This window comes from Pomacea canaliculata, linkage group LG13 (genome assembly GCF_003073045.1).
Source record: "Pomacea canaliculata isolate SZHN2017 linkage group LG13, ASM307304v1, whole genome shotgun sequence".
NCBI classification, from domain to species: Eukaryota; Metazoa; Mollusca; class Gastropoda; order Architaenioglossa; family Ampullariidae; genus Pomacea; species Pomacea canaliculata.
In genome coordinates this window covers 7,321,677-7,349,434 of record NC_037602.1, presented here as the reverse complement: position 1 = coordinate 7,349,434, position 27,758 = coordinate 7,321,677, and the positions used below count along the sequence as shown (strand labels likewise).

General features: G+C 40.9%; 2 protein-coding genes across 5 annotated transcripts; one reads left to right on the top strand and one right to left on the bottom strand.

The window, feature by feature from the left end:
* The first annotated feature begins 1,705 nt into the window (after window positions 1-1,705).
* LOC112554453 (3-oxo-5-alpha-steroid 4-dehydrogenase 1-like) lies at window positions 1,706-7,139 on the top strand. 3 transcript variants are annotated; one of them, XR_003097240.1, is made up of 6 exons: window positions 1,706-2,109; window positions 2,827-2,987; window positions 3,550-3,651; window positions 3,971-4,121; window positions 4,935-5,057; window positions 7,008-7,139. XR_003097240.1 is itself a non-coding variant. In XM_025222232.1 (5 exons), exons 1-5 carry the CDS (start codon window positions 1,805-1,807, stop codon window positions 4,999-5,001), a joined length of 786 nt encoding a protein of 261 aa, XP_025078017.1. In that variant the 5' UTR covers window positions 1,706-1,804; the 3' UTR covers window positions 5,002-5,803. The 3 variants fall into 3 exon arrangements, 2 of the variants coding, with proteins under 2 accessions (XP_025078017.1, XP_025078018.1); XM_025222232.1 differs by lacking the exon at window positions 7,008-7,139 and having other exon boundaries at window positions 4,935-5,803; XM_025222233.1 differs by lacking the exons at window positions 3,550-3,651; window positions 7,008-7,139 and having other exon boundaries at window positions 4,935-5,803.
* On the bottom strand, window positions 7,008-21,024 carry LOC112554451 (neuronal acetylcholine receptor subunit alpha-10-like). Of its 2 annotated transcripts, none has more exons than XM_025222230.1 (10): window positions 20,603-21,024; window positions 12,763-12,914; window positions 12,344-12,388; window positions 10,964-11,073; window positions 10,364-10,466; window positions 9,817-9,990; window positions 9,100-9,358; window positions 8,530-8,645; window positions 7,868-8,135; window positions 7,008-7,440 (listed from the first exon to the last, which is right to left on the bottom strand). In XM_025222230.1, the coding sequence occupies exons 1-10, from the start codon at window positions 20,895-20,897 to the stop codon at window positions 7,043-7,045; spliced, it is 1,920 nt and encodes a 639-aa protein (XP_025078015.1). In that variant the 5' UTR covers window positions 20,898-21,024; the 3' UTR covers window positions 7,008-7,042. The 2 variants fall into 2 exon arrangements, with proteins under 2 accessions (XP_025078015.1, XP_025078016.1); XM_025222231.1 differs by having other exon boundaries at window positions 12,763-13,021; window positions 20,603-20,992.
* Between the last annotated feature and the right edge of the window lie 6,734 nt (window positions 21,025-27,758).

Below are 27,758 nucleotides of genomic sequence, written 5' to 3'. Positions count from 1 at the left end.
TAAATTTCAAGCAGCTTTTTTTTAAAAAAAAAAATTGGAACAAAAAAGCATAATTCTAGCTTTAAGCAGGGTGGATGACTGATGTTCTGCAAATATTCAAATAATGATAAATTTAGGCTTAGTTATTTTTTTAATTGTCTATCAGGACTAATATAACACCAATGAGGAGTGATTTGCAAGCACATACACGCACACCCCATGGGCTTGTATAAATTACATGCACGCACGCAAGTTCGTGGAGCTACGATGACTCTCTTTACACAGCAAAAAGCAAAGATCGAAAGATTTCAAGCCTCAATTTGATGACCAGAATACCAGGGCAGACGAGAGCTAGCACGTACGGCCCTGGGCCTCTTGTTCATAAATTGTAATCCTAAATTATTTTCTCAGGATATAATAATTAATATGCTTACAATTCGATTGTCATTATCTATATTTCATTCAGTAACGTAATTAGACTGCAAACATTAGGACACGTACATGTACTGAAATCTACAATCTACATCACTATATGAGCATATATAGGGTTGTTTACTCGAGTGGTTAGTAAAACTACAGTCAAATCTCCCTACTATGCCACCTACCGGGACCGAGCAAAAGTGGCATAGTAGCGAGAGTGGCATAGTAGTGGGGGTTCGTAAAGACGGCTTTATTTGCTCAAGTTACCCGTCAGTCCAAAGCAGGGGTGAGCAATTAATTTTCCCAAGGGGCCGCATGAGAAATTGGGATGGTTTTAGAGGGCCGGACTAATATAGTTAACTCAATACTGTATGTATAGTATATATACTGGCGGGCGGGTCGGTCAGAAACAGGAGGCCTTTGCCCAAGTCTGGTCCAAAGCTCTCAAGAATCGTCGGCTTCACTAGCTGTCTCCTCTCATTCTCCCCCTCACCTCTTCATCCTCCACCCCTCCCAACCACATCCGCGCACCTGCATCCTGTCGCTAGTCGACTCCCTCACACCTTCCCTCTGTCACGTAGCTGTCACCCGGCCAGCGACCCCCCCCCCCCACATTGCCAGCCTCCACCCTCCCTGTGTGCGTGCTATGTTCCATCCCCACTAACACCGATGTCCCACACTACCATAGAGTATAATAGTCGAGCACTGCGCGGAATTTTACAACTTGTGTCTTTTAACAGTCACACAAAAGTGGCATAGTAGCGAGAGTAGGGGTGGCATAATAAATTTTTTTTTACATTGAATTTATAGTCGGGACCGAGCAAAAGTGGCATAATACCGAGAATGGCATAGTAGTGGGGTGGCATAGTAGGGAGATTTGACTGTATATTTTTATAGCACCCGACTCCATAGAAAAAAATCTCCAGAGTGAGGAAGGCAGCCTGTTATGTCAACTTTTCTTTAAAAGAAAAGAAAAAAATCTGATCAAGGCCGTGCCCCCTTTACAGCCACTGGTACAGCATCCCACCCCACCTCTCGTCAGGCTTGTAGAACACAAACGGGGCGCAACACTTGTTATTTGCCTTTTGGCACGCTGTTTATTCTCTGCATGTAGCAGCTGTTAACAGTGCTGACTTCCTAGCCGTGAGAGGTGAGATGTTGTTGAAGGCTTCGGGGTAAACTGCCAAATCTACTACCCCATCCCTCACCTCGCATTGAGGCCAACCGCTTGCGGCGCTGAAAAACGCGGAGAAAGAAAAATTCTGATTGGTCGACCTCTGCTGACCTCAGTGTTACATAAGTACGAACTTGACCGCGGTACTATAGCATCTGTAGCGGTGCATTCCGTGTCAAATTGCGGTCTGTACTTGCAGTTAATGTAGAAACAAGCGAGATTCATAAAGGCATGATGTTTGGCTACTTGCAGAATGCGTGGCAGGATGAAGCTAGATTCATGAATCTTCTGAGTTATACATTCATAGTTCTATCTGTTTTTGTCGTCTGTATTCTTGGATATGTTAGTGCCCCTTATGGGCGTTATTCGCGGCCAGGATGGGGTCCACTCATTCCAGTCAGGCTAGCATGGTTTCTTCAAGAGCTTCCATCGCTTCTGATGCCATTGTATATACTATGCTTTACCGAGTGTCCAAGAGCTGGTGAATGGAAGAACAAAGTAGCTTTAGGATTGTTTATTTTCCATTATATTCAGAGGTAAGTGCTTCGACTAAGCGGAATTCGGCAAGATACCGAGCGATAGTTCGCCTACTGATCGTTTTCAGCCGACAGATTTACGCAAGACATAACGTTGGCATTTGAACATAAAACAAGACGTGTATTGGACATGAAATGTAGGAGTATGAAATATAATATTCAAATATAATAACGTGCAGGTGATAATTTTGCCAACATAAAATAATATACAAGGCCAACTCTGTTACAGAAATTAATGTAGATATGTATACACAGAAATGTTTCATGCCACTTTTTTGAGTTTAATCATCAGTCTCAGTTATCTTTTTTTTTTTTAAGAAAGAAATTAAAAATAAAGTAAAATTGTATATTCCCGGTGGTGTAGGAAGATGTTCAGCTTTGTTTGTGTGTGTTGGGGAAAGGGGGTTGACTTCATTGTGACGGAATGACGTTCACATTCTTGCCCCATCAGTATTTTTTTTTTTGAGGGGTGGCTGACCCTTGTCCTCTGCTTCCTACACCACAGATCTTTTCAGTCATCATATTGCATTAGCCTTATCATGCAGCTGTATTTGAGAGGTGTAGTTTTACTAAATAGCCTGTAAATTATTGGCTTAAATTAACTACCATATTGATTGCAATGTAAATGCTTGTATTTAGTTTGTCATCTTGTAAGATATTCTCCAAATATCAGATTGATTTTTGCTTTAACTTTGGTTTTCTCTTCTGTTATTTCAGAACCTTTATATTTCCATTCCTTATTAGAGGTGGAAAACCAACTTCATTGGCAGCATTTGTGTCGGCTGTTATGTTTTGTGTTGCAAATGGATACCTGCAAGGAGGTTATCTGCTCAAATTTGCAGATTTTCAGAATGTTTGTGATGCACAGTTTTATGCAGGTACATGAACACAACAGCTGAATTGTGAATTTTTTTGCATATAAATATTAGAGTGCATTGAACTTATAATTTGGTGGGCATACTAGTCTGTAGGGCATGGGTTAAATCTCCTCTTCTGTCGCCTTGTCCTTTTCTAATAAAACATTGGTATCCAATTCTGCAAAACAGCTGCAGGGTGGACATGGGTATTTTTCCAGCTATAAGCCCAAGCAGGCAACCTTCCCTACCATTGACCGCATAAACCATTCTGCTACATAACCTCTCTGGGATAAGAAAAACTGTTTGTGTATTTTGTATTATATATTGAAACCAGAATTAATTTTTAAGATTACTTTGCATAACAGCCATTGTACATGTGTACTTACTGGCAGTTTAAAAAAATATTTGAGAAATACAGCCAGTAAATTTAGATTAAATTGGTTTAGTGACAGAGTATGTGGTTAAACTAAAGTGTATGACTGCATGAGTAAGAGTAAGCTCTTGAAGAGCAGGTTTTACAAGGATAATATATTTTGTAAGTGTACACCACTGACAAAATAATCTGTGTTTTTTTCTGTAACAGGTTTGTTGTTATTTCTTTCTGGGTTTGCAATCAACATTCATTCTGATCACATCCTACGAAACTTGCGTAGAGGTAGTGAAACCGAGTACAAGATCCCTCATGGTAAGTTTTTTTTCTATATGCTAATCACTACTTTAAGAACAAGTCAACAAACAGCAGCAGGGTATGAAGCATAGTTTTGTATCATCAGCATGTCCCAGAAAGCTTCCATCTCATAGGAAATGTGGGTGTCTGTACATATATTTTGTGTGTGTGTGTGTGTGTGCCTGCAACATACCATAGTTTAAAATGATTTGATGTGACAGGCTAATATGTTTTGGTGATATTTGGATTGGTTGAAGTGTCAGGAAGGGATCATCATAACAACCCTCCACCAACATTAAAATTAACTGTTTCCTAGTTGTTCATTTTTTGCTGACAGGTGGAATGTTTGAATATGTGTCTGGAGCAAATTTCTTTGGAGAGATTTTAGAATGGTTTGGATTTGCAATAATGAATAATACCCTACCTGCCTTTGCCTTTTTTGTCTTCACTTTGTGCAACACTGGACAACGTGCTTGTCATCATCACCGGTGAGAATATGTCCACATCATCATGCATTGCTTCAATAAATGGTAGAAAAAGATAGTTTGTCCTGACCAGTCTGACTCTTTCATTTATAAAGAAATTGTATTTTAATAACAACCATCAGTTGTAATTCTGTTTAATGTATTGTTATATTTCTCATTAATTAAAATGTGTTTTATTTTCTATCCAGAATTTTAAGAATAGTAGATTCTTGTATAGAAAATTTTACTGCTCAGGATTTGCTGAATGCGCATTAAAGCTATAGTGCAACAAGGCCTAGCTTTTTTCCTTGAGCACTACTCCTAAACACTATTAGTGTTTCCTTTCTCTTTCCACACTGTTGCTGTTTTCGCTCTCTTTCCACCCATCCCCCTTTTATATCTCCTTATTAGTCTGTCTTGCTGATATTCCATCAGTGATTACCTTTTAGATCTTTGTCAGTACTGTCTTCTACCATTGTGTCTTTTCTGTCTTTTGTACTTATCATTCCTTATCTTTCTGTTCATTCATTTACTACACATTGATCCAGTTTACTGCATGCTCAAATTTGAGTGGGATTTAGAGTGAGATAAATTGCACATTATTATTATTTTTACGGAATACATATATGCTCCAACCTACAGATGCAAAAGATTATGGTTTAAATGTAACCACTTGTTATAGGGTCAGTTCCGCAGCACTGAAGCTAGTATACAAGACCAATAAGTTTGAAGTATTCATAAATGAACTGTGTGCATGGAATCATAATTTTTAGTTTAAACATTGGAAATTCCATTATTTGTTAAGGGTATGTTTATTTGGCTTGTTATTTCTTTCAGGTGGTATCAAAAGAAGTTTGAAGACTATCCTAAAAAGAGGAAAGCACTGATACCATTCTTGCTATAAAGAGGGCATTGGCTGGTTCTGTGGTGCACAGTCGTTTCTGAAAACAAGAAATTGATGTAAATATACATGTAGCATGTGAATGGGTACAGAGTAAAATATTTTTTTATACTTTTATTTTCTGTACTGTGATACCTCAGTTGTTAAATAGATAGGGACATAAATATGTTTGTCTTTGTTATTATTGAAGAATGTAGTAGATGTATTTATGTTTTGATCTGTATTGTTAATTTAACTTTTTGTTGACTGGGGACAAGTGGTATGTGACAGCAGTGGACAACATGATTTGAAATTGTGTTATTTAAACTATGGGGTACGGGAGGGGGAATTGGTGTTTTGTGGCAAATCGTCAGCTAAAGCTATATCACAGCAAAGCAGCCAGCTTGGTAAACAGATGCCACATGCAGAGAAAGAACAGTATGTCTGAGACAAGATCTGAACCCAGGACAGCTAATCCTCACTGTACAAGTGACAGGCGATAACCCTTATGCAATCGGACTGCCCCATTTAAACCACTGATGTATACCTCGGACATAAAGTGCAGTGGTGTCACAAAGAAGCTGTTGACTATTTATCATCATCAGTCATTCATAATATTTTATTAAAGCAAGAAACCAACTATAAAAAGCCCACTTTTTTGGTCAGTGTTGAAATATGATCAACATTCATTTGAATAGTTCCCTCCAGTCACCATTCAGTCACCAATAAGTCGAGCATCAGATGAGTTTTCCCCTTTCCTGGGTCAATAGTGGTTATGATTGTTTTGTAGAATTTGAAAATGAAATTAAACAAAGTTAGATTTGAATGTTGAATGTTAATATTTATGTGTGTGTGTTTCATGAGAGAGTTTTTCGTCAGATATGAAAAATATCAATGAGTTCTAGGGAAACTGAATTTTTGGTTTTACATTGTAAAGAAAATATAACTTTTTTTAAACCATAGCTGAAAATGACCATGCATTAGGTCTATCTTCGCTGCACAAGACATGACTGAAATATTCAACTATGCCTTAGTTCTCATTGCTGTCTTGTAAAACATTCTTTTCCCTAGTAGTTGCTGACCCTTCCCTAATGTCGTCCTAACATAACAGTTGTTCTCAGAGTTTGCCATTATGGGGCACTATTTTTTCTCGTTAATCATACAAGAATATATGCACCAAACCAACAGAAAAGTAGCAAAAAAGAAGGGTCCTGAGTTTTAACGTCACCATTGACAGGTAAATGTCGTTGTGGGTGTTTTACAGTGGCGAAAGTCGACGACAGTGAAAAACCAGGGATGTATAATTCACGGAACACTGTTTTCTCTAAGACTGACCGTTGTCCAGTCAAATGGTAAAGATATCTATACTCTCTGGTCCCACTTCACACATTGATCATGGGGTGGGGTTCAGGACTGACCACATAACCACGCACTGGTCGATCAGCGGAAGTAAAGGCATCTTTTACAAGATTATTTATTCACACAATGGAAAAACAGACATATATATATATCACAGATTAATATTGAGTTACCCCCTTGAAGAAAGTTGGACTGATTGATACTTAGGCCAAGGGCAATCATGTCGATTAAATAAGTGATACAGATGTGAAATGAAAGTAAATGTTTGAGATTTCTAGCAGTTATTTTTAAAGTCTCTCTTCTCCTGTAGTGGAAACAAGAATAAAAGGTTACAGTTGCAAAGCTATCAGAAGTAAAGCCCCAAGTAAGCCATCACCAGCAATGGAGTGTCTTTACCAATGGAGTGTCTTTACTGGTGCGACCTAAAACAGCATTACCCTGCCTCCCTGCCTCGGCTTTTCCTCCGCTGAAGACTAATACTACGGTATTTCAAGAAAAAGAATATCCTACTGTACTGAATGCTTAGTTTCTGCTTGACTTGCTGATGATGTCATGCTGAAGGAGTAAAACTTTCAGCAGGTCACTGCATGGGTCAAAGGACATTGTGCCCTTGTTTCGCTGTGTACGTTGTTTTGTTTGTTTGTTTATTTGTTTTTTGTTGTTGTTTTTAGAGAGTTCTGCTCATCAGCAGAGAACGTTCAACGCACTAAATGCCCTTCGTCTCCTCCTGGTACTTGGAAGCTGGCACTAGAACGACGACGACGAAGGTGGAGACCAGTGTGATGAGCATGAAGATCCAGAACATGAATCTGTCGATCACCATTGCCGTGTGCTTCCACTCGTTGTTGATGACATCCATCTCGTCCTCGCCCTGCGCGCGCTCCACGATGGCCTTGAGGTAACGGAGGAGGTCCTCCATACCCGTGCTGGCGCGTTCGTACACACTCAAGCGAATGCTCTCTGACCCCGAGGACAGGCGCTGCGGCGAAGCGTTGGCCAAGCGCAGGTCGGGGGAAGGGCAGGAGGGACCCCAGTCCCCGACGTTGAAGGAGCTCTTGCGGCTAGGAGAGCGGACATCCAGGCTGAGGTTTTCGTCACCTAAAACTGACAGAAACATTGGGACTATGTTAAATTCATCTCCGATTATTTATTTATTATTTTTTTTTGTGGTGCCGTATATTAAGTTTATATCATTTGTAATTTGTGACAGGCGATTTAAAAGTGGTCAGTTCAACCCTTGCGGTTATACCTAAGTTGTGTCGTTGTGGCATCCCTTTGTGCAGTATTCTGTTTCTGCCTTGTATTTCAGTCTGTTGTGTTCCTTTATCATTGTTTGTAGATATGTTTGCAGGTGCTTGGGTCAGTGTCCTAGAATACAGTTGTGTCTGAAAGGTCAAGTCTTAGTAGGTAACGGAGAAATAAAAAGAGAACCTGGCTGTTATTGTGACTGGAGACTGTCTAGTCCACTTCCCCTCCCAAACGAAACAAAAAAAAAAAAGCTTTGGTTTGAAACAAAACTATTACATGATACCTGATAAGGTTGCTCGTGACGAACTGGAATTGTTAGCAGTTTTGTTGCCGAGAACATGTTTGGTTGCCGACGCCAATCTGTCGCCTAGCAGTTTCACAGAGAGTTCTGGATCGGCGGCAGAATCGCTGCGTTTGAAAGTGGCTGTAGCTGAGGAAGGTGTGACCATAATTTCGGGTGCATGCGTAGAGGACCTTGTCTTGCGGTTCCTTTTCCAGGTCTGCATGTACGCGCATCCAACCAGGCGTGCCATCCAGTTGAGGACCAGTACCTGAAATACAGTTGTAGGGGTTGGAGAAATTGGTGTTTAACACCGAGCCAGCAACTAAGTCTATATCCTGGCAAGGCAGTCAGCGCTGTAAACAGATGCCACATGCAGAGAAAAAACACCGTGCCCAAGAATAGAACTGAACCCAGGGCAAAAATTCCTCACTGTATTGGTGACAGGCGCTACCCGTTGCACCACCGGACAGCTTCAAAAAATGTCACTGATGCGTGAAAGCTCATGTTACATTTTTCCAAATATTGTTCAGGTTTTCATTCCAAGATACCCATGTCATGCATACAACAAGAATGTTTACATTTTAACACAGATTGCTAATACTCGTCTGCACTTTACATTATTTTCTAACAAAACAAACGTATTCACCTAATAACGCACATACCTTCGCCCAATGTGGAAGCTTCTTCTGTCCTGGAATACAGTAGTGGAGTTTTTCGACGAAAACAGTAACGATCACTGACAGAGAGCTCATCGACATCGAAACAGTTAGATAAAGCACTGAAAAAAAGGAAGGGAAACACAAACGCATGCAGGTACACAGTTGAAGAATATAAATACTGGAAATACGTCTACAGTCGTTTAATTAAGGATAGACTATACGAGAAACGCTTCGTTATGCGAACATCATAGAGTGTGTTTATGCTAACCTAAATGAAATAGCCTGGTACATTCCTATTGCTCCTACCGGCTACATCTCCGTACACCTGTTTACAACACAAGTACATAAATCCGTTGTGTTACGACTGCGATAAGAATTGCCTGTTTTGGGGGGAACTGAGAATGGGGAGTAAAAGAAGTGTCACTGCCATATAAGGTGGTTGGGAGGCATGAGGAGGGAAAGAAGTCACAAATAATACTCTAAGATAACACACATGTACCAACAGAAAAGGCCAAATAATTAAATATCCACAAGAAAACCAATAATTGCAGGCAAGACGCTTGCTGTACTCACCAATGAGCGGCACGGCTTCAGACGTGGGCGGCATGGTGTCGGCAACAAGCAGCATGAAGACAGAGTAGGACAAGAGTACCGTGATGCTCAGCGTGATCTTCTCGCCAGAGTCCACCGGCAGGCAGAAGGTAAGGACACTGAGGATGTTCAGCCAGAAACAAGGGAACATAATATTCAGCACGTAATACAAGATCCGCCGCTGGATCACCAAGACTATTGTCACGTCTGGGTACACCGCATCGCTAATAGGGTACACCACCTGAAACAGAAGGACCAGCAGGTGTTTCTTTTTCTTTCTCTTCACGCTGCCCCTCCCTCCAACTGGAGATAAGATTAAATTGAAATTTAATATTGTACATGACAGGCAGTCTACAGAAATCAGTTTGTAGAAAGATACTTATTTTACAAATTTCTGTTTAAAGAAGTTGTCAAGCGGTGCTTAGAAGAGCAAATAACAACAGTTCATTATCTTTTCTAAGAATAAATTTTAAAAACAAATCTTTTTTTAGCTAAATTTGTTTTAGCTAAATCAATCTTCCTTATAGCTAGTTAGTGATCTGGATAAACTATATTTAAAAACAACGAGCACATCTTCTAGCCAGGCTATATACAGACCAATTAAAAAAAAAAAATTAGGGTATGTGACCAGTGACGCGCCCACTGTCTCAGATTCCTAAAAGTTGGGAAGATAATGCAAATGTTAAGATGGCGACCTACTTCGTTACGGATGATATCGTACTTGTGCAGTGTCCACTCGCCATTCGTGACATAGTTTGTGACTTCAACCACCGAGGTCTTGTTCAGCAAGTCCACCTGGGCCTTGTCGTAAGACCACGAACCAAATTTCAGCGTGCAGCGCTGCCAGTCGAAGGGAAAGTAAGTGATGTCCACCTGTTTTTTTCCAGAAATATGGCATGAGAGGTGACGATACGAAAGGGAAACAAATCTCGTATTTTATAAGCTACTAAGGGGTTTTTTTTTTTGGGTTTTTTTTTTTTTGACGCAATGTTCATAAGAACATAAGAGAATGTATTCTTGGGAACAATAAAAGAAAATGTATTCTAAGAAAACACGATGAACAGACGGAATTTTGAGGAAAAAGTAAAAGAGATTGAATCCTAGAAGGGGTTTTGGGGAAGGGAGAGAGTACATTTTTGAAAAACAGCGAAGGGAAACATAATGAAAGTAACAATGAGGCTTTTGTTTTCGATAACTAAAGGAAGAGACTGTATTCTTGGTGGAATCGGCCATTTAATGTACACACCTGACAAGAACTGCGAAGTTTTGCAGGTGGTGGCCAGGAAACAGTGCCGTCTGGGAAAATCATGACGTTGCATGGCATGAAGCCGTTTGTGTAATCGTCAGCACTGGGTGAAACAAGGTAAACATTAGTTCGTCAGAGGTGAACATCAGTATATGAAAGAAAAACATTAGCATGCCAGAGACAAACATCAACATTTGAAGGACAAACATAACATGTCAGAGACAAACATTATCATACCATAGGCAGACATCAGTATATCAGCGAAAAACACCATAATATCATGGAGAGACATCAGTCTGTTAAACATTAAATAAACAGCAGCTAACATAAAGCTGTCGTCATGGCCAAGCCTGAGGATATTTGAGACAGATAAAAAGCACAAAGTCTGCAATAAACTCATCATGGCAGAAGGAACCTAGCACGATTAAAGTTGACAAAGAAATCAAACCATACAAAACACATAGTCAGCAACACTAGTGCGGACATTCTGTCCTCTTGGTCGCCTTTCCTCCTCCTCCTCCTCCTCCTCCTCCTCCTCGTCGTCGTCGTCGTCGTCGTCATGCACCATTGCCGTGATCGCGAGAAAAGATTTAAATTTACTTGTTGTAGAGGACGATGTCAGGCAGCCAGATGAACTTGGAAGGCAGACGAAAGACGCGGAGGTTGTTGTACTCCTCGGGCCGCCATTGCATCCTCGGGTCCCGCCATGTCTGAAATGGACGCAAAAAACCTTTAGTAATCCCACGTTTGTTCACTCGCACCACTGCCTTCATTTTAAACGATCCCACCCCGTGCACAGTACAGCGAACTCGGCCAAAGCCAAACTTTTTCTTAATGCCACTCTTTAAATTCTGCATGAAGTATTGACCAACGTTTGGAAAAGTTCTTTTATGTAACCGCCATGTGAAAACTTTTTTCAGGAATCTTTAAAAATGAATGTGTGGCCAAGTTCGCCTTGACTTACACGAAAAAAGATTATCTGTATGTGAATGTGTTGTTGTGCTAATCTTGCTGTTTACAGAGCCTCTGTGGTTTGGAGGAAACCCGCTATTTATTTAAGTAGACTAGCAACTGTGGTGGTCTTTCTCACTCACTCTCTCAGCGATTCTGAAGTCAACATTTAGGTTTTTAGAGAAACAGGGGAGAGAGTCTGAATGTTTTTTTGTGTATTTGCATGTATTTGCGCTTGAATTGGATCCGTTTCTACAGAAAAGAAATGTGTGATTTAATACGTTTGACCAGCTAATAAGGAAGAAGAAGGAAGAGAAGGTGAAGAAGAGGAAGAAGACGCCCATTAACTATTCAGCTGTGTTAGAGATCAGACAATGACATTTCCACCCAAAAGTAGCCTACATTTTTAGCAAACTTGTGTAATAGACCAGAGACTGCGTCTAGTTCAGCATTTTCTGCTTAAGCTTGTTTTGGGGAGGAAATAACACAATTTTCTCGGATTTTCCTGCTATCTACAAAATTTCTTCCTGTTTCATTGAACCGTCTAAATTTGAAGGCATTGCCCTGTTCATTTCAAACTTTTTTTTCATTCTTTCGGGGTGAAAAGTGGTTCGCATTTTTTCCAGTCCAGCATCCGAATCACGGAAGACTAATCCAGTTTATCCTATTTTTCTTTTTTCTTTCCCTTTGTCGTTCCTGCAGTCAGCTGTATTATTTCAATTCGGCTCCAGCAGGTTCCGCAAAGCTGCTGCCATTTATTTTTTTCCCTTGGCGAACCGAATCTGTCAGCAGTAAATCTTGGCAGACTCACACGCTACCTCCGCATTTCGTAGTCGGCGACAACTAACGGCAAGAGCAGGCATTTAAGTCATAAAACGGCCTTTCGGAAAGAAAAAGTAGTCTTCTGACCACATTTTTATGAAAGTTTGTCAGTGGAGCGATCGAATAACTTAAGGTCTACCGAGTATGAGTTTTAGCTTAAATTGTATTAGTTATAACAAAAATGAAGATGTCCTGGCTGGAACTTACTGATTCGAGCCATGCGTTGATTGTCAAAACTTGGTTCTTCTCGTCCTAAACAAATAAAATAAAATAAAATAAATAAATAAACATAGTAAAATGAAAATTCTCGTACGTAGTGTCCAATGTCACTTATTTACACACATGCAATATGTATGTCCCGTTTAGTCAAAATATTACTAGGAAAGGTGTTGAAAGAGTTATGAAAACGATTTGTAGGTGCGTATTAAATAGTGAATTAATGCTTACATGCATATATGGGTAGTGGTAGTGATTGATGATGATTGTTATTGATGGTGGATGATGATGAATGTTGGTGGACGATGGTGGGTGGATGGATGGGGGGTTGTGGACGGATGAGTGGATGGATGGTGAGTGGATAATGGGTGGATGGATGATGGATGATGATGATAAAAAAGAAGACTAACCATGTCCATGATCTGGATGAGCGAGAATCCAAAGACGACTTCCACGCTGTGGCTGGAGTTGATGACTGGCCGGACGTTGCTGTTGTAGTTATGCAGCAGTTTGGCCAACAGTCGCTGCTCGTCAGGCAGGTCCTGCAGCTCGTCTGCGCTGGCTAATGTTGGCATCATCGTGTGGGCGACGAGAGTTGACAGGACAAGCGAGAAAGCTTGAGTAGGATTCAGTAGAGACAGCCACTTTCGTCTTAATAGCATCTTAGTGCTGAAAGTTGTTTTAATTTAACATTACCGGGATGGACGAAGGTGAATGAGTTCTTGGCTTTGTTTCAAAAGGAAACTTTATCTAAAACGTTGGAAAATACAGATCCACCGTGATAAAAATGAGTAAAAGAAAAATCTCTACTCCAAATTTTGGCGTAAAGCGATGTTCTCATTTAAAGCATTAAAAACAACACGAAGAGACATTCCACTTGCAGTTTATCATTTCTTTTCTTCGGCTTGATAGACAGAACTACAGAGAATGCAATAATGTCTTTCGAAAAAAGTGTTAATTCACGTTTCAAAATTAAGATCGATTAAAATTTTTTTTTTCAAGCTGACGTCTGCGAAACATTAATCCAGTTTTAATATTTTTTCGAATGCTTGACCCTGAGCAAGGATCCAACATCAAGCGGCTCACAGCCTCCCTTTGTGTGACGTCACACTGTGCACTATGGGCACTTCCGGTGCGAAGGGACGGCACTCTGACAATAGCAGAGCAGCTCCTGGCAGCTGTCGACAAACAGTAACTGGAGAAGGCGGGCGCTATCACTGTCCCAGAGTTATTGGCTCGGACACTCTCGACTCCCAGTCAAAGACAAGCGCCAGACATTAAATATTGTGACTGAGGCCACTCTCCCGAGACTGGATCCCTTCGCACCGGTTCCCAGGCTCCTGCAACCTTACTGCGTTTTTTGTGGAGAAATGCGAACAGAACAGCAGTGGCTTTTCCGAGTGGTGGAAATAATGCAGACAGACGTGCAAGCCTTGCAAGAAATTGTCCTTCATTCCTCGATGTCCCAGCAGATGCACACATATACTCCAGGGTCTGTAGCACTTGGACAAGATAGCTCTCAACACTCGCACAGTGCACCCGATCCTAACCTTGTGAGGCAACAGCATATGTGTGCGAGTTTATGTTCAATGGCTACTAGAAGTTGTTTTTTTTTTTTTAGGAATTTTATTTGACGCTCGTAAATTTATTTGACTTTTATTAGTGATTTGAACTGTGTTGCTCGCCTTTCAGAATCCCACAAAGAGTCCCCGACAAATGAGCGTCCCTGGGGTTTTATTGTACTCGTTGGTCTTCCCTTTCTCATCTGCATGATAGGCGAGCCCCGGTACCTACAATAAAATCTATTGGTTCCGCGGCGAGGAATAGACGAGGTAAAGAATGGTATGCACAAGAAAGGGAAGAAAAAAAGTCTGAATATTTTACTGGTAGCTTGCGAGTCTCGGGAGACGGCCAAATGAACGTTGTATAGCGATATGGGCTTTGCTCTGTTCCTGCTTGCTTGACCAATTTGTTTACAAGAGGCCGTGTGAGGATTGGAAGGGTTGTGAAGGTATGGGGATCACTGAGCAAGTTAGCTGGATGGATAACTCTAAAAAGGTTATATTTTATGACAAATTTAGTTGAAATTCTCTTGGCCCTAAGAGACGCGCTGCCATTGTGTCCTCCAGTCTCGCCTTCACCTTCGAAACCCACTCTCTCACACATACTAACACACTCTCTCTCTCTCATTTTCCCACACACACACACACATGAGTGTACACGCACACGCACACGCACAAAATATCGAAGGAAGGATCACTCATTTAAACAGAGTTGTTAGAAGATCAACTCAACTCTGGCCCAAACTATTTTCCCGTCAGACATGTACCATGCTCGGCTTGCTGATTCATGCCTCCATTGCTTCTGTCGTCACACCCCCTACCCCCAACACTAACGCCAGCCATACACCCCCATCCCTCTCAAAAAGTTCTTTACTTGAATGTACCCTTTCGTCAAAATATTACTAAGAAAGGTGTTGAAAGGGTGTATCAAAACTGTTAGTATGTACTAAATGCGCCTGTATGTATGTCGTTGTGCATGAAGTATATTTGATATCTTATTTGATTACATCTCAATACAAATTATGTCTTAAATAATTTTTCACTAACAGACTCTGTGAACCCTAAAAAAAAAAAAAAGAAAGAAAGAAAGAAAGAAAACCCTCACGTTTCTGACCTAGGATGCTGAGATGTTAGAGACAACACTTTTCTTAACGCTTGAGTTTATGAAGGCGCTGCACATCTCCCTTAGCTACCTTTCTGCCCACAAACCTCCTAAAGCACTTGGTTACCAGTCCAACCACGCACGTGTATCGATGAATGGCTGACTGGATGCCGAGACCAAGGTTCACAACAAGTTAAGACGCTTTTGGTTTCTGACATGTGAGATATAGATGACATACAGATGTGTATGTACACAAAATTGACAAAATTAACAAAGACAAATTAAAGCACTGTCTGCATTGATATCAAGCAGAAGCAGATGGAAATACAAGAATGAGAAGCATTCAAGAAAACTTCAGGAGAGATAATACATCTTTTTCCTGACGGAACCTGCGGCCGATTTCATTATCTCTCACTGCTTTTGCAACGCCCACGAACTATATTAGAATCCTTTGGGGTTCTTTCCGTTAGTTTCTGCTCAAAGCAAAGAATGTAACGATTTATTAATGCACCCTCCGCGCCTGGAAACATTCTAGGAGGAAGAGGGAAGGTGGATAATCTTCGTAGAGTATGGCAACTGGAGAAACCGAACTAATACTCTCCCACCATAGGAACAATGTCTCGACTTCGTGGGAGTGTGGGGAGAAGGGGGAAATGTGGGCCTTAGATGTGTGTGTGTGTGTTTGTGTGTGTGTTCCTGCGTGTGAATGTATGTGCATCTGTTGTGCTGAGATCGTAAGCAAGGCTGAAGATGTTCGTAACCTAAGACTTTAGTGTCCAGCACGTACTCTCCAAGCGCCGTTCAAAGAAGAGCTGGGCCATCCTCCCAATGAATAAATCAGCCCCTGTGACTGTCGAGATAAAAGGCCCCCGGATTCACGGACATGTCTTCGTGAGGAAGCAGACACAGACATGAGCCAGGAACAAAGCAATGGCCATAGTCTCCGGCGTCCAGAGAACCTTGGCAACTCAGTCCACAGCGCGGTTTGCTATTTTTCTGCGACAGGAGAGGAGAGGGGTGCCGGACGGATGCATTACCTTTCTTCACGCATCCTACAAACATTATCCCTATATGCTTCAAAACCTTGAATCTGATTACCCAAGAGGTTAGGGAAGGGGAGATTAGAAAACAAGTGTGTCGGAAACACCTTTTCTTCTGACCATCTTCATTTTATAAGCGTCTGTCCCCGAATGATGTTCTTTTCTTGTAAAAAACATTAAGGAATATAACAGATAATAAGGGTATTTATAATTATCCGGACACTGTCATGTAAACCAAAGGCACAATGGGGATTTTGTAACATTAAGAGAAGAATATGCAAGAATTCTACATGTTCAGGTGATACAGTGACTGAATAATAATTGTTAAAGGTATTTAGTTGCTGAACCGCTGAACTATTCAGTATTTTTACTGAACTGTTAATAAGGGCTGTTTAATTCACTATTTTAAACAGTATGATAAGATCCAGCATAGTAAAACGCTAAAAACCTTTATCTCCCTTCTGCTTTCTTGCCTAAGGGATTCATCTAAACTTTTTGTTTAATAGTTCTGCTGCGAGGCTATAACCTAAAGTTGTGTGCAAACCACAAAGTGGCTTCTCTTTCTCTCTCTCTCTTTCCCTCATGTTTGTGTGTGTGCGTGCCTGCGTAAAATATTCTTTTACCTACTATCAATGTAATTACACAGGATAGAAAGTTGAAAATAAAACCAAACCAAATACAAAACACCTTAACAAGAACAAAACACAAAATACACAAGCAAAAAAAAAAAAAAACAAATGACAAAACAAACCCAAATCAAGGATGGACAGCCCTAACCAAAACTGAATCTATAGTAGGCCATAAGAAACTTACTAGAGGGAACATCAAGAAAAAATTCTGTGAAACTGGGAAGGAAAGTGGACTCAGATGCCGCTTCTGAATGCCTATTCCGCTTGCCCACCAAACCGAGGCAGACTGACGAGGAACGCATCATTGTAGTTCATGAATATATTCATCAGAAACTCACATTCCTCCAGGGCGTCTCACAAAGAGCAATGACATCTCACTGTAGAGGTGAAGAAACTTATTAACGATCTTCAGCACTATGATGATAAGCTGGGATGCAGGCAAGATAACAAAAAGGCTATTTGGTTTTTTTTTCTAATGTCAGCGTCAAGAAAGAACAAGAAATAATACAACTTTCTTTCTGAAAAAAAGAGATAAAAAACGAGAAAGAAAAATGTGAATTTTTGTTCTTTCTTACTTCCTTACTTTCTTTTGTTATATAGCTTTGATCCGATTTCTGCATCTGTTCAAATTTCATTTTAGGGTCAGAAGTGTGTCCAAAGATTAATGTACCTCCATCTGTAGAGTTGCTGTATTGATGCCTCATCATTTGTAATCATAGGGTGAGGCTTCTTTCTTTTCGTTTGGTCGGAGTGGATTTGAATGAAGTCTGTACGACTGGGTAGGAATTAATGACCAGTGTTTGCAGAGTGCCAAAGTTCGTTTTATGTGAGAACATCGCTAACTGTGCCTGTGTGCTTGCGTGTGGCGCGAAAGTCTTTGACTGATGAATGATGCTCACCCTAATGCAGTCTCATCACCCGCTTCCAAGATGTCTGCACGAACTTTCTCCTCCCCTCAGCATCCTCGCCCTTAGAACCAAACAAGCTCTGGCACAGATTCGTATGCATATTTTTGTTGCATTATATACTCATAAACATATTTGAAAATATGCTTGTTGTTTTATTAAAGATACCTAACACGGCGCATTTTGTCGGGATTTTATTCATCTGCTAGTTTTAAGGATAACAGTAGCAGTAAACAGAGACATCTACTATCTTGTCCACTGACCACGTCTTCGAGGACATTCTCTGACACCATTTTGTGGAAAGAATTTGTTAGGAACACGCCGGCAACAAGTGGATTTGTAAATGGCAGAGGATTCCTTGAAGTCACCATGTTCTAGGCATTAAGTCTTGCTGTGGGTTGCCTGCCATTTATAGTGTTGACAGGGGCAGCGAAAGAAAAGAGAGGTAGCGGGTTGAGCGGACAAGAAGAATGGGTCTACAAACGTTGAATCCGCTTCGAAAAGAAATTCCATTTGTGCTCGATGAAAGCACAGTGAGGCAGTGGCCTCACTGAATTAAAAGAGCGAGTGGTAGAGGGGGAGTAAAGTCGATCATGCACTCCCTACTTGAGGTTAGACGGGTGAGAGGGGTTATTGTCGGCCGTTCATTTGATAGGGGTCACTGTCGACCATGTTCTAAAAACATACGCGCTGCTGATTTATTATTGTAAGAATAATCTGAAATTAATGGATAGAACTTGGCTGACTCTGCTAGAAGCCGACTAGCCACATATTGATGCTCATCAGGCGAGACTACAGACTTACTCATATCATAGAAGTCTGTGGGCGAGACTGAGTATTTGGAATGCACTGCGACTGTATTTTCGCATTTTCACAAAGTATCAAATATGCGTTCTTCTTCTTTCCTTGGACTACTTATCAAATCTGAAGAGGTAAGTGTCAGTTTTTGTAATAATAATTTTTGTGAAGCACATTTCTCCCGGTGGACGCGAGCTCAATGCACCGGTTATTATGACATAAGGAGTGGTAAGATGGCTGCGTGGTGGCTTCAGTAAATTCTGCTAAAGCGCACGCGCAAAATAGATTGTTTTAGATTGGTGATTGGAATAATCTACTAGAAAAATATGTCGCTTTTGATAAAACAACAGTTAAGACGAGAACGTGTACCTATAAAATTAAAAATACAACCCCAACATATATTCATATATCAGAAATCGTCCTTAATTAGACATATACACAGTACTGCCCACTTTGGAATTCTATACAAAGTGACAGGTGATATCCCGATGAAACACTGGTAAAAGACTAGATAAGAATATATTTTTAAAAGAGTTCATATTCAAGGTTTTTTTTTTTAAAGTTTTGAACATGTCCGAGTTTTGACTGAGAATGAACGGTGTTATATATGACTAATTTGCCAAGATATAGAAATTTTCTTGTCATATTTTCACCCATAATTGTCAGTAAAAGAAATGATTTTCAGCCCATGAAACAAAATATAAAATGATAAATACACAGACTTCGAAAATAATCATTTGTTAGACCAAGTCCATCTGTTCTTCATGAATTTCCTTGAAGTAATTTTGTTATTACAAAGCTGTCGGCGCTGCTGGTTGCCTTTTCTGCTCGGGGTCTTTACTGAAAGAAGTCCAGCGACTTAGGACATCAGTCTTGCTTCTGTGAATCCGCCCAAGACTGATTCAGGCAGAGGAAAGACGAGTCATCCACCAAACCAAACACAGCCACTAATCAGTGACCGTTGGTGCTTTAGTTGACTTTTTTGGTTCTGTTTTGCCCCCCTTCCATGACATTTCATGAATCTAATCTTCACGAAGAACACTAAGATTACAACTTGTTTCCCTTGTAATTTCCTCCTCCACGATATCTCTCTAGTTTATTTTTCTCGATTTTTTCGAAAATCCGCCAAAAGAGGTCCCTGAGATAATTGCATAGATACTGCTGCCCTGTAACTTTTTTTATTCCAGCATCTGTCTTTGGGCTCAAGGGAATTTATATTCGACAAAGAGGCTTACAAATTTTACTGCCATCAGCTTGAATTATTTCGCGAACCATCTGGAGGATTTTTTTTCTAATTCTGGCATCTGTCTTTGGAAACAAGGGACTTTAGATTCGGTAAAGAGGCTTAAAAATTTCACTTTCATCACCATGAAATATTTCCTGAACCATCTGAAGACTGGGTAAAACCTTGAATTCAAGATCGCCACGCTTGGATATCGTGTTGTTTATGACCTTACCCGAATAAATTTTTGTCTCTATACCAACCTGGCATGTCCCTTCTCTCTGCCCACACTGGTTGTTTTGTCTGTCCCACATATCAAACAGAAGAATTTCCAAGTATTTGGAATGTCCTGCCTCTGTCTCTCTGTACAGCGGGGATGCTACATGTTTTCCGGTCGGGGCTTTAAAACCTATCTCTTTCAGAAATACCTTCTGTAATCAGTCTATCCTTACTGTCCTTTCTCCCTAATAATAAACTAAGAAGAAGAAAGACAAAAAGACCTATTAATGGTGGCGATTGAATGAAGTTCATCAAGTTAAAAAGATAACGAAGATCAGACACTCAAATTTGAGGGTCATTGGCGCATTGGCCGTTTGGAGCAAGATCTCTTTGGACGTTTCTCTTTCATCGAAAAATCTTGAGAGGAAACGAAAGTGCGTTGGACAGAAATACAGATGAGAGCACAACATGCTGAAAGTCTTAGGTGATCGGTGCTTTCCTTGGGTATCTATGGGAAAGGGGAATGATGGAATAGAACTGAACTAATTCCAGTTTTAATTTTCAGAAAAAAAATTATGGTAAGCATGGTCAAAATGTGAAAAAGCGAACCTCATTCAGTGTGCGGCAGTCTGGAAAGTGAACGAGTAAGAATTTTCTTAACCTAGCGGTACTTTGACTTTTGTGTTTTTGTTGATTTATTCACCCGCAATCTTGCAAAAAAATAAAAAATAAAATAAAATAAATAATAAATAAATGTAGAATTATTTACTTACCACAAAAGCAACGCCCAGATTTGCTGACATCTCCGCCGTCGATGAAAAATGCTCTAACTAGGGATGCTGTTACCGTTAGGAGCACAAAAGCACTGTTGCACGAGGTGGCAGCCATTTTAAAACGCGTGCTCGTGCTGACGCGAATTACATCTGACGTTCCGTTCGCGAGCTCTGCGTCAACAGCCCGTGCGTGGCCGCAGCCGCCCCTGGCGCAATGCAAACTGGGAGATAATTGACCCGAAATCTGCGCTGGTTTCACTGACCACGAGCGATAGCGTGAAGTTTGTACACTCATGCCATTCAAGTCCCACCTAAACGTATATCGACCGACTTCTTCATCCCCCCGTTGATCAGTCCTTTCGCACCCCACCCACCCCTTCGCATCATTTTTTCTCAATTATGTTGAGCGCAGCTCATCTCCTTTTTCGTTGTTCGGGATCAAGTCTTCGCCGTCTGCGTTTCGGAATATTTAGTGCCTCTTTAACCGTCTCCGCGTTTCAAAACCAGGGAGCAGAACGGTTCTGTCGGAATTCGTTCAACCTTGTCTGACGTCACGGAAATTAGCTGTCTGCGTTCTGTGGCATGACTGCACACATCCTTTTATCCCGTGTTAACTGGTACTGCAGCATGCTGTCTGCAACTGCTTCCTACATCATTCCAGAACACTCTTAGAATGAATATCCTCAAAATGCTATCATATTTTTATATATTTTTTGGATGGGTAGGAGAGGGAGTTGAGGGTTGTGAGAGGGTAGGTCTAACGACAGACGATCAACTTCTACACGCTCTAGTGGTTGTGAAAGTTGCGATAAGGACGAAAGTTTTGAGAGTTGCAGTTTTAATTGTGTCCCCTGCTATGTTTTCAACTGATACAGTCTCATTAACCGATATTTGTGCTTAGTTCCTTACTGCCAAAATCATTTACGACTGCACTTCAGTCTGTTCACAGACATTTCACTTTATACGTCTGTGATCTGTTTACAACTTTCTTTACCTGCCTGATGTCCGATATGTCTCGTTGTGTGTGTGTGTGTTCTAGAGAGACAAATGTAGGTGAAAAAATGCGGGAGAGGGAGGGCTAGAAGTGTGTGTCCGCTCGTCTCCATCTCTGCCTCCTTTCTTGTCTATCTACCTGCCTGTATCCTGATTTGTCTATTTGTCTATATATTCCTGTTGTCTGCCTCTCAATATTTATAGTTATATATCTTATACGATGTGCAAAAGTTCTGTTCTCCTCCAAGTCATACTATGCTGAGCTCTTCAAGCAGGTGTCAGCAAAGACAGGCCTGGTGCTGTACGATAACAGCACTTAAAAAAAGCAATACCTATTAAACTTCACAACAAAATTATCTTTATTTAGCTGATCGGCATCGGATGATTTAATTTAATCTCAGATCCCATCAAACACACACACATACACTATTTTCTTCTTACCGCATATAGTTTTCCTTTATCATAAGTCTTCTTCTCATATATTCGATAAAGAGGGAAAAAAACTCTTCGATTTTGCTGAAACCGTGAAGCTGGCTTTTCTGGCTCCATTGGAGGTCTTTGGAGATTAAAGGTATTTCAAACACAGGCGGCGAAATGCGCAGAAGTGGTCCACGGCCCAGTGTCTCAGTGTATTTCATGCTCAGGTGACCGATGCGTGGCCTCTCTGATCGGAAAGTGAGCTGAAATCGATTCAGACAGGGACACCTTCATGCTGTGACTGTGTGAGCAAACAAGTTAGAATGGACGAATAGGATGGGATTTTTCTGTTAAGAATAGCTATTTTGTGTATGTGTTTGTGCACGCGCGCGTGAGAGTAGGGATTGGTTTCTCCCTGTTGAGTTAAATGAAAAGGCGATAAAAATAGCAAGTTGGGCTTAAAGGATATAAACTGATCGTCTAAACTCAAAACTCAGGGTTGCATAACAGTGCATATAAACACAAGGAAGCTGCCATGTTTTGTTGTCGAGTGACTGTATTATTCATTGTCAAACCGAGTGCAGTGAGGAAGAACTGAGCTAAACGGAGAAGACTGGCTTGACAGAGAATTCGTTTCTGGTCAAACGATCTAATGAATGAGGCTCAGATTGTTTTTCTTCGCGAAAAAATAAGAAACGTGACAACCCCTTAGCAACCCTTACAAAAAAAAAAAAAAAAAAAAAAAAATGCTGACGAGAATCGCTGTAGCCAATGAGACAGCGTTAACCATGTGCTGCAGCCAATGGGAGAGCTGGATCCATAATAACTAGGCATCTTCAATGATATTCATAGAGCCAGAGTTTTTCCATCTAACTGATGTGCATATCTTGAGAGTGAAGTTTGGGGAAACTGTATCTCAACTATAATGTCGTGTATAAAAACATTACACTATGGGCATGTCTTACTGCCAATCGGTTCTGTGAAAAGCTATTCTACGGAATAACTCCGTTTTATGGCTAAGGAATGTCAACAATTTTACTGTTACACATTAACTACCACTATAGTAGGAGCAGTCAAAATTTCCCACTTCTGCTTTCCTTTTGCAACTTATTTACCAACATCGTAATCACCATCCCCGCCCCCTGATTCCCAGGGCCAATCGATTAGCCCAAATGAAGGAGTAGTTTTTAAATGTTTCATTAGCGCACAGTCGTATAACTAGGATTTGCGGAATGAAGGTGCCGGCGAGATTTCTCAGGCTGACTTTAAAAGTTACAAAAGTTGCCGACATGGCAATGGTTGAAAGAAAAAAAAAGATTTTTTTTTTTATATAGTCATTAGAAATGCATGTCGTGCTCATGCTAATGACGATTAATTAGAATGATTTAGAGTGAATGACTGATTGATTGGCTGGTTGATTGATTTTATAATAAGATGATAAGAAGCGTCCTTGTGGTCCTTCTGACGAGTTTCTTCTTTACATTTTTTTGTTACACGTTTGGCAAATCCAATTAGTGAAATGGCTTGGGGTACCTTTTCATGTTAAAGGTTCTTTCTCTCTCTCTTGTGTGTGCGTGTGAGCGTTTGTTTGTTGTAATTACACAAGTCCACGAATGGATCATCTATCACCAAAAGCATTTGGTGAATGAAATTAACTGTCCTCCAGAACACATATGATTTTTCGAGTTTTTCCTCCTTGCCATGCCTCTGAAAGGTGTACTTTATCAAACAAACAAACAAGCAAAACTCTATTTTCAATCGCTGGATGTCCCTCCCGTATCTGTGCTTAGAGAGCTCGACCACGAGTGCGAGGAAGTCGTCACATTATTTGGGGAGGGGGAGCACTCAGAGTATTCCCTCCCTTTTATGGGAAAAGCTCGTACTCCTCCAAATGCCTTTCACACCATAAACGTCGAGGTTGTGCTCTCTGTCCCACTGTCTGCTCCTCACGCTCCCCGAGAGAGACTCATTTGCATAATCATGAGATCATTTCCGTCAGACATGCCAGCAAGACCGACGAAAGGGATTTTGTAAGGCCTTTTCGGGAATACAACGATCCTGTAAGTGGGAGAAGAAGAAAAAACAAAACAAAACAATAATAAAAACGACGGGTAAACCCTATAGACTTCAAAAATTAAAAGATTCTTCAAATTATTAATTTTTTTAAATTTTAGATGTCACTTAGCTGTATACCAGCTGTTCTTCTCAGGCATACACTGCTATTCAGAGCATCCAAAATTGTATTTCTGATATTAGACTATGGATGACCTAAAACAAGTTAAAAGTAACTGACGAAAAAACAGAAGCTTTAATTTTTTTTCAAAGGGGAGAGCCAGAGTCTACCCTTCACTGCCTGTCTCTGTTCGGGTAGGCGGTGACTATGTTCCTTTTGTAACTTCAGCATGTAACTTAAATTACATAATGTTTGCTGATGTGTCTCTTGGTCAACATGTTTCTCACATTTGTCGTGCTGCTTACTATGAGCTCCGGAAGATCAGCGCCATTCGCCATACTCTGTCCATCTCATCCACTAAAATTCTCATCTGCTCATTTGTTCTGTCTAAACTAGACTACTGCAACTCTCTTGCTAGCTGTCCACAGTACCTCATTGATAAGCTTCAAAAAGTCCAAAACTCAGCTGCTCGTCTCGTTTTCCGGACTCGCAAACATGAACATGTCACACCACTTCTTCACTCTCTTCATTGGCTACCAATTAAAACTAGAATATACTATAAGCTTTATGCTATGGATTCTTTGAAGGCTCATCCATCCACTACTTTACTGAAATTTTGTCTGTCTTCGCTCCTCCCGAAATCTTCGTTCCTCATCAGACTCCCGCATTTTATCCTCCCTCCCACAGGGATAATCACACTGCGGACGTCCTCCCTCTGTGCTGCTAAGCAGTGGAACTCTCTTCCACATCACATTGGCCACTCGGACTCCAAGGCTACATTTAAACACTCACTGAAAACATATCTGTTCACAAAGTACTATCCCTGAAATACTATTCTGGTAATACTGTCTGTCATGTTAACCGTCATGTAACGACTCCATCTTACACTGTTTATATTACCTTCATACCTTCATCCATTGGCTTATGTTCTACTCTTGTACCCCATCTGTATGTTGTTCAGTGTGTCTATGTGTACCTCACTGTCCACAGGCTGTTATCTTTCATTTATCGTTACCGGTCTGCGCAAAGAGTGCGATCTATCTTGGTCTCTTTGTAAGTACCAGTCCTTCGTTTGGAGGCGGATGGGCGCGTTGATGAAAGCAACAGTGCGAGAGTGAATATCTGATAGTGAGAGAGAGAGAGAGGAAAGATAGATTTTACACTTGTAAAAATCGTTAAAATATCTGCCTGAAATGTTCATTTGCGATACAGAAGAGCTATGGACTGGAATGCATTACTATCCTGTAAGCAGCTTAAACCCCCGTCAAACTAATAACCTCTGCCCTCCACTGCACGGTCTATAGGTCTATAGGACTCGGCTGTTATCCGCCCAAAAGCGCCAAAAAAAAAAAAAAAAAAAATCAGAAGAAAATAACCGGCATTCTGTAGTTATAAAACCGAATACACATCATCCCTAGCGTGTCTTTATAAAGAACCAGATGACAGTCAAAATGCCATTGGGACACTTTTAAATCGCGAAAGGGGTGTGATCTCAGTACAAGGTACTGTTTCCCTGAGTGATTAACCCTAATCAAATGGACAGTTTATGCTTATCTCACATTGAAATCGATGCTTTGTCAGTGCGTTTGACATGATCAGCAAAGGTATTGCTCTTTATCAGCCAACCAGTAAACATTTTCGGAACACAGCAAGTGTTGTTTGTCCTGCAGCAAGTGCTGCTTTAATTTTCGTGCCCTTCCTGCGTATTTGTACGGTGGTCCTGTGGCGCAACGGTTATCACTTGTTTTCAGTTCAGTGAGGATTGGCTGACCTGGGTTCAGATCTCGCCTCGGGCAAGCTGTTCTTTATCTGAATGTAGCATTTATTTACAGGCCTGATTTAGCATTAGTTGCTGGGTCTGCGTGAAACACCAATTTTCCCTCCCTCTCCAGCGTATACTTCACAATTCTTTTCAGAGGCGACCACACACTTTCTCGAACTCCAGCTGAACCTATGGTGCCATCGAAGAAGACTACGAAGTGGGCCTTAAGTCAAGAGGATTTATTTTTTTTTTTTTGAACTGAACAGCTAATTGTCATAGTCACATTCACGGTTACATGTAATAATTTGTCGAATGTCTTCTTTTTTTAAAAGTAAATGCATGTATGCTGGAGGCTTTTTTGCGATTAAATATCTGTTCAGTAATACTGGGGCAAGGGAGAATCACGCGATAAATCTTTAGCCATCGTAGCCATGCTTGTGTAAAACATCATTCTGTGATGTTTGAATACTCTCAAGTTTCACTCTTCAAAGAAAACTTTTACTTTGATTTCAACATTTTAAAATTAACAGCAATTATATGTCAGACTCTTTTGCCTTCTACAGAATGAACAAGTATTTTAACATGGCGACCTTCTGAGGAAGAAGACAAACGTATTTTGCTTCCCTCACCCTGGGCACGAAAAACACTTGGCATGCCACTGTGTCATTGGGATCAATCTAAAAGGAAATTGTGGTGGGAGGATGGTTAACGGACCCCGAAATACAAACCGATTTTGGTAAGTCACGGTCGAGGTTGGGATAAAGTACGTATATCCTATACAACGTACAATATCTCCAATACAATTATTTCGTTTCTCTTTCAGTCTGCTGCTGGTGGTGTGCTTTGATGATATTAACACTGGAGTTCCGTGGTTTTCGAAAGCAAATATGTTGATGAAATGCGTGTTTGCAAAAGCAATGAAGCGGTCTCATATCTTTCTTCTTTGGGAGGGAAGGGAAGCAATCACATGTCGCGGCGGCTCAAGTAAAGGCTAAAATGTCCACAAAGGCAACTCTCACTCGGTGTTTAACTGAATTACATCGATCCCGCCCTTCGATCTCACACAGGGGGAAATGCTTGTTGGTTTTTTTGTTTGTTTGTTTTTTTTTTTTCATCATCCATGCTGTTGCGTTCATCACTCACATGCAGACGAACGACAGATTTTTCGTTCAATTCCAGGGAGAACATAATGAGCACCTTACACCGGCTCCTCGTTTCAGGTCCGAAAGCCTACACTTAACTTGCCCAAAAGACTTCCCTCTCCCTGAACAGATGAACATGAACAGATTTTTAGCTTTCACTGACGCCCCAGCACAAACGCGTGCACCAGAATATTCACTACTTGGAATTTCTTGTTACTCTTTGGGCTTGTTGTGGGGATAACATTCTCGTTTGGGGGAGCCTACTGCTGCTGTAACGTGACTGCTTCAAAGACCCATCACGGATTCAGCAATCGTTGAGAAATCGTGCGATCTGAAATCAATGAGATTAAATGTAATCAGACTGAAGAGTACGAGGCGGCGGCTGCAAGACTGCTTTGGAAACTCAGTGCGCAAGTTTATTCAGAAGGGATCACTAGCGTTGGAACTTTTGATACCCTAGTTCGCGTGGGACTTTCGCCATCAATAGTACGGCCGACAGCTTCGGTTTCTTGCGTGAGACTTTGGGTCAAATTGCTGGGAGCTCCCCTTAACGCGAGCTTTAAAATTTGCTTCCCAAATTAGTCTTCGAAGCTCCATCTCCATCAATAGCAGCGTCCGACACCTCAGCAGCCAGAGTATGCCAACCACACGGTTACTCTTAAGTCTGGG

Bases quoted from the DNA above. Each gene is read 5' to 3' on its own strand.
- LOC112554453 (XM_025222232.1), top strand. From the start codon at position 1,805: ATGATGTTTGGCTACTTGCAGAATGCGTGGCAGGATGAAGCTAGATTC. The intron at 2,110-2,826 runs GTAAGTGCTTCG...CTGTTATTTCAG, and splicing joins ATTTTCCATTATATTCAGAG to AACCTTTATATTTCCATTCC. The intron at 4,122-4,934 runs GTGAGAATATGT...TATTTCTTTCAG, and splicing joins CGTGCTTGTCATCATCACCG to GTGGTATCAAAAGAAGTTTG.
- LOC112554451 (XM_025222230.1), bottom strand. From the start codon at position 20,897: ATGAGTGTACAAACTTCACGCTATCGCTCGTGGTCAGTGAAACCAGCG. The intron at 9,359-9,816 runs GTAGGTCGCCAT...CTTCTGTTTCAG, and splicing joins ACGATATCATCCGTAACGAA to GTGGTGTACCCTATTAGCGA. The intron at 7,441-7,867 runs GTATCATGTAAT...TGTTTCTGTCAG, and splicing joins GTCACGAGCAACCTTATCAG to TTTTAGGTGACGAAAACCTC.